This window comes from Bison bison, unplaced genomic scaffold, assembly GCF_000754665.1.
Source record: "Bison bison bison isolate TAMUID 2011002044 unplaced genomic scaffold, Bison_UMD1.0 scf7180017864146, whole genome shotgun sequence".
Classification (NCBI taxonomy): Eukaryota; Metazoa; Chordata; class Mammalia; order Artiodactyla; family Bovidae; genus Bison; species Bison bison.
The window spans coordinates 5,194,502-5,201,051 of record NW_011494718.1 but is presented as its reverse complement, the minus strand read 5'-3'; the positions used below and the strand labels follow the sequence as shown (position 1 = coordinate 5,201,051).

Genomic DNA, 6,550 nt, shown 5'->3' with positions numbered 1-6,550 from the left:
AACTGAATTGATGGCAGTGTGATGGCTGTCACTTACCAAGAGGTCCTTGTGCGCGTTATACCTGTTGACTCCATCTTTCTGTGAGTCTGTGAGAAATGAGGCCAGTAAAGTACAGAGAGGTAAACCACCTCGCCTGATGTCCCTCAGCCAGGACATGGCCGAGTCTGTGCCCTTAACCACGGTTCTGGTACTTCTTAAACCTGGTGAGCCTTAGGTGTGCAGACACGGGAGGGAGTGCCAGGTGGGGCCCAGCATGTGCAGTGTGGGTCGGTCTGCTGCCTGGGTCCCATCTCCCTGGGAATCCCGGCTGGCCTCCTGGCTGGGCCCCGCCACGTCCCTGAGAGCTGGGTGCTGTGGCACTGGGGAGCGGGTGTCGCTCCGGCGTGGCCCCCAGGCTGGGGGCTGGCTGTGTCCCCAGGGACGTCAGCGCTCTGTCCTCACTCTCTTGTCAAGGCACAGTGTGAGTTTCTGCTGAAAGGCAGCAGATTCTCAACAACCTCCCCAGTTCTTTATGGCATGAGCTGTGATAAGCTTTAATCTAAAAGGATATTTAAAGCAGTAGAGTGGAGGATTTTTTTTTAACACTAAAGACGATAGTAGTGAGATGTGGAAAGTACTATAAATGTCAGGAATTTTTAGTACCATAGTTAAGCAACACTCTGAGAAGAATGTTGAGAAATGGGGCTGAATTCTAAAAAGCAGCCAAAATAATGAAGAGCTTGAATATAATGATTTATAAGGAGTAATGAGTCTGTTGGAGAGGGGCGCGGAGGAAGACATAAATAATTCCTATCGATATGGAGATCTTCAGGAATTAAATAGGTAAGCTGAACCATTTTAATTGGTAAACTGATGCAATATGAAAATGCAAATCACTTGGATATACAAAATTTGGTTCATATCATCTTGGACGAACATTATTGAAACTGAGATTGAAACTCCTGGAAACCTTGCTTGAATGGAAGGTCCAAGCCACCTGCTGCGAGATGCCCGTGGTGGTGGAGAGCTCCCAGTCTGGTCTTATGAGCATTCAGCTTCCTCTCCATCATTCCAGCCTCGAAAAGGCTTCATCCATTTTGTTCCTCCCAAAGGCTGGAGGTCCCACCCAGAAGGGGCTGGGATCGGGGCAGGAAGCCCTGGAGGCCGGAGCCCTGTGCCCAGGCAGTGTGGTGTGTGTGACTCAGGCCGCCTTGCACAGCCCTGCGAGGTGGTCAGGGCTCAGCTGGCAAAGGGAGGGTGGTCACCCCGACCCCAGGAGGCATGGAGGGTCGGTGTCCCTGTTGTCCTGCGTCTTCACTTGGCTGACTCGGCGGGAGGAGACGCCTTTTCCCTTTCCCCTTCGTCTCGCCCCAGGCGCAGAGGGTTCCTGATGAACCTATATTCTTGCCACAGTTTCTTCTTGTAGAGCCTCATATAGGAATTGGGATAAAACTCTCATTACATGCCTGATGCTGGAGCTGATCTGCTGGGTGGATCTGAGTGTCTCAGAGGGAAGTAGAGGGGGGCTCTTTAGGCTGCAGTCAGAGTGGGAACTGAACGTCCGCACCCCCTCCCCCACTTCCAGCACGCACACGTCACTTAAGGGCAGACAGAAGGGCTCCAGGAGGCTCCTCACCACGGCTGCCTGCCTTCTGGTTTCAGATCCCGTTCAGGACGCCTCCAGGACAGGAAGCGGCAAGAACTTTTTGGATGGCCCCCCAAAAGTGCTTCAGCCTTTCCTGACGAACAGAGCCAAGGTGGTGGGGGCGCCCCCCAGCCTGCCCCCACCGGTGCGGGACACCATGCTAGCAGCCGCCCTCTTCCCTGAGTTCCTGAAGGAGCTGGCTGCCCTGGCCCAGGAACACTCCATCCTCTGCTGCAGGATCCTGGGCGACCCGGACGACGCCTGCTGGTAGTCTGGAAGTCTGGTTCTGGTTTTCTGCGGTGTTAGTCTTGACTGAATGTTGAATGCAAAGCTGCTTATAGACATCTCTACTTGGAGACTTCCTGACGATACTTGATTTTGGGGGAGGGGGGCCTTCTCTGCACCTCCTCTCTCTCCAGCCAGGCTTCCCCACCTTGTCTTCCCACTAACGTGGTTGCTCCTTTGGCAGGCTTTCTGGGCTCCGTTTTTCTTCCTCCTCAAGAGGTCTTGGTCCTTATCCTCCCATTCCTTTGAGTAGGAGCGTAGGTTCTGCCTTGCAGCAATAGGTCACACCCAGCAATCACCAGGGGTCAGTGACTTCTGGAGGTGCCCGTGCCAGAGGGCTGGCCCTCCAGCAGCACGTCAACACGTGCCTGCCCCTGCTGCCTTCCGCATCGTGGCCCCCCCTACAAAGGGAGGAGTAAAGACGGAGCCCCTCTTGCCCCCAACACAAGCCCGGATCATCCGTCCTTTTGCGTTTTGCTTGCACCACGTGTATTCCAACACACGCTGCCTTATGGTGCAGGCAGATCCACTGGCCTCAGCTCTCTGCCCAGGAAGTCAGGCACAGCTGGAGAGAATGTGGGATGCAGGGAAATGTCTTCTTGCTTGAGAGCTTTCTTTACTCACTGTATCGCCACCTAAACACTGAAAATAGCCTTATTTTAGTAAGATTTGCACACAATGAACTCTGCCTATGCAAACTGTTACTTTGGTTTTTAGGACTCTGATCAACCCTATGAACAAAGCATGGTATCTGATGCTTATGTAAGAAGACAAGCATTGTTATTTTTTTAAGTGTTTTATGAAAAACTGATTCATTTGTGAAACTATCTCATGGTGGGTATTTTTGGGGAGTATGGAGTGGGGGAAAGGATAAAGGTAAATTAAATACAATCTGTACAAACCTTGGTAATTATTTAAAAATCTGTTTGCTTTTTCTAATGTGTTGCACTTTGTAGAGAAACAGGGACTGCACAGCCTCTGGGAACTGGGATTTAAGGGCCAGCAGGTCATAGGGAGCCCCGCCAAGCCAAGTGCCTGCTGGGGCCTCGCTCTGCACAGAAACGCTGCCTTCTGAGTAATGGGGCTCATTAGACGGCCCCATCATGATGTACTAGCGCATCTCTGCTCTGCAGCCCACTCCGCCAGGCGTAATTATACTCAGAGCCTTGGTCTACTCCCACGGAGAGGGAGACGCACACAAAATAATTGTGGGCTAAAAAAAACAAGACCATAAACAACCGATATTCATGGATGTTATTAGGTTCCACTGCCCTGTTCTGTGTGCAGGCGAGAAGCGTGAACTAGGATGAGCTCTGTTTGGAAGGAAATTGGAAGCCCCGGGCCTCTCCTCCTTGTGGGTGTCTTGCTGAGACCCTGGCAGCAGTGCCTCAGGAGCGCCGGTGTGGTTTTAATCAGGCCCTAGTATAGCAGGGGCATGAAGGAGAACAGCGCGTGAGATGCTGCAGAGCTGAGGCTGCCATTGTGTTCAGGGACCTTGAAGCAGCTCTGTATCCAAAGCGGGCAAGTCCCCCAGGGATGAGGCCCCTGGAGCCGCGGCTGGGGCCAGGTGGCTCCTTGGAGCCAGCCTCACAGTCCTCCAGGTCCAGGCAAGGAACCAGTGATACCGATTTGCTGGGCATTCTGACTTCCGGTTTGCCTACCCGGCTGAGGGGCACACTGGCCTGCTTTTGGCTTCCCAGCGCCCACTCGTATTTGCACAAGTTTCCACTGGAAAACAAAGTGTCTCGGAGGCGGAGAGAGAGGAGCGGAAAGATGGCGTTTCGGCTGTAACTTATTACCTTCCAGCTTTGCTTTGCGTAAGTTATCTACCTTCCAGTTTGGACTCACTGGGTATATAAGATGCTCAAGTTGCCTCCGGAAGCCATACCCTTTAGCTTTCTGGTGTGATTTACACTTCTCTCCGTCATCTGCTGATGGTGTGGAGTCTTTTTCTTGCTTTATTACAGAAAACTACAGTCCTCTATGTGGAAGGCGCCCCCTGGGGAAGAGTATGTATTTTAAAATAGGTACTGAAGTAGACTTCAAGGAGGACGGAGGTGACCCGAGTGTGAGTGAGAGGCAGGAGGATTAACTCCCGTGGTAGGTTCTGGTAGCGAGCCCACATGCCAGCTCTGTCTGTCTGGAGGCAGACACCAGTTTGGGTTTCTGGATCCATTGCAGCCCTCGACCGAGTGTTATGTCCAGGGTTTCTCAAAATGAAGTCAGAAAATGAACCTGGAAATACATTCGTGGGAACGGGTGAACTTCTGCAGTCGAGGGGGGAACAGCCAGGTGGGCTGGGCAAGGATGTTTGGGGGTGGGTTGGCCGTGCGTGAGGCACACGAGAGGCCGGAAGCTGAATTAGAAGAGCAGCCCTGAGGAGTCTGGAGACATGGCGCTGTCCAGGCAGACACAGATGAATGGCAGCGGGTGGCGATGGGAACCCTTGCTGGGAAAAATCTTGGTACTGAAGTAGATGGACTTCCCGGGTGGCATTAGTGGTAAAGACCTGCCTGCCAGTGCAGGAGACGTTAAGAGACGCGGGTTTGATCCCTGGGTCAGGAAGATCCCCTGGAGAAGGGCATGGCAACCCACTGCAGTACTCTTGCCTGGAGAATCCCATGGACAGAGAAGCCTGGTGGGCTACAGTCCATGGGGTTGCAGAGAGACATGACTGAGTGACTCATCTTACACAATGAAGTAGAATATTCTAGTCATAAAGTAGCAGGTGGGATGTTTAGAAATCTCCTTTGCAATGAGATTGGGAAGCACTTTGAATGATACTGGGCATGCTGTAAAATGTTCCCGCAGGGCCGCTTTATCACGTGGTGGGCCCCCGCATCAGCCGCTGTGCTGCGGGCTGGAAGGCTCAGTGGGCACGGGCTTCGGTGCTGCCCAGGTTGGGGTCCCTGTGTCAGGCCTGGTGGTCCCGGGCAGCAGAGGTGAGTCAAGTTCCTGCAATAGCACATCCTTCACTGGGATTCATAATTCAGAGTCTGATCTGAAGCTCTAGATGAACTGGGTTTTGTGGTTCAAAGTATATGAGAGCACTGGGATATTTTAAAATTGATTTTTGGAAATAGCCAAGTAAATGTTTTTAAAATTTTAAAGCAATTCTAAGTTGAGTTTAGCCTAAAATACAATTTTACGGACTAAAGTACAGAGTCCCAGACATGAAATGGCAATGCTGGAGTAACCAGAGATGTGTGTTTTTTAGTAGGTACTTCCTTTTCCTGGTATTTAGAGGAAATGGTCCCCATTTTACTTAGTAAAATACTTTCAGGTGCTAGGATTGGAATCAGTGTCTCCGTAACATGTAGGAAGGGGCTGTTTATTCCCCCGTGGGTCCCCAGGGGTACCTTTTCCTCAGCAAGTGGCTTTTATTTAGGCCTGCTGCAGTGGTTGATTTCAAGCCATTAAGACATCCTGGGGCCAGGGTAATGGGGGAGCGTGTCCTCTTAGGTACAGAATCTAGAAACAGACACGGTGCTCGGGGCTGAGAGTTGTTTTTGTTGTCTCTGGCTCAGCCTGGTTGCACAGTCCACGTGGCTGGGCTTCCGGCTGGGTCCAGAGGTTTGGGACTGCGGGTGGGCTGCCTGATCCGAACGTGGGTCAGTGTGTCTCGGCTGCTCTACAGGATGTGCGGCTGGGGCAGGGGTGGGACGTGCCACAGGCAGAAGGGTGAACGTCTGCAGTGCACGCCCAACCTCACGTGGGGGCGGGCGGGTCAATGTGGTCACTAATCATCAGCTACGCGTTTACTGAATGGCCGGCACACTCAGCCATTTAAATGAAGGACATTATTGCAGGTCAGCTATTACTGCGCCTGAAGCAAACAGCCCACCCACTGGAAAAGACTCTGATGCTGCAAAGACTGATGGCAGGTCAAGGGGACAGCAGAGGATGAGACGATTAGCTAGCATCACTGACTCAATGGACATGAACTTGAGTTCAGTGGACACCAAACTCTGGGAGATGGTGATGGACAGGGAAGCCTGGTGTGCTGCAGTCCAGGGGTCGCAAAGAGTGAGATGTGACTCAGCGACCAGGCAGAACAGTGCTCCTGCACCTGCTGCCTGAAGTCACTGGCCAGCTGGGTGTAATCTGGCTCGCCCCACACCCCAGCCAGCTTAGTGGTATTAGCTCTTCCTGAATAGCAGGCCTCTGTAGCCCAAGCTTCCGGTCGTTGAAGATATTCTCGACCCCTTCTTGCTTCAGCCATCAGTCTGTAAATCACACAACACTAATTCTCCATCTAAAACAGCCTAAGATAGAACACTATCAAACAAGTTTATACTCTACTCTTAAATCACATCACGGAGGAAACATTTTAAGAAAATGGAGCTGATTCCCCCCCCCACCCCCCCCCTTTGAGTGACCATCATAAACCTAAATGCTTTAGAAAGAGCTCTCAAAAGACTAAGAATTGTTTCAGGATAACTTTGCCTCAGTAAATCCTCTCTATATTCAGGCTTTTAATTAGGCCATTCCTTGTGCTGGAGAACAGATCATCCTGGCAGCTCATTAACAGGATAAACAGGGCTCCGGTAAAAAATTTTCCTTGAGGCTTTGCGGGGACAAAGTTCTTTGGCTTTGCACTTGCAGTCCTGAGATGGGACCGGTTTTAGCTGAGCCTGGCCC

At 51.7% G+C, this 6,550-nt stretch overlaps 1 protein-coding gene across 2 annotated transcripts in view; it reads left to right on the top strand.

Annotated features, from left to right (window-relative positions):
* FAM160A1 (family with sequence similarity 160, member A1) overlaps positions 1-2,848 on the top strand; it is a 280,052-nt gene extending 277,204 nt beyond the window's left edge. For both annotated transcript variants that reach the window (XM_010840751.1, XM_010840750.1), the window contains exon 13: positions 1,642-2,848. In XM_010840751.1, coding sequence (XP_010839053.1) covers positions 1,642-1,895 — 254 coding nt within the window. In that variant the 3' untranslated portion in view covers positions 1,896-2,848. The remainder of the gene's footprint in view (positions 1-1,641) is intronic.
* The last annotated feature ends 3,702 nt before the right edge of the window (positions 2,849-6,550 follow it).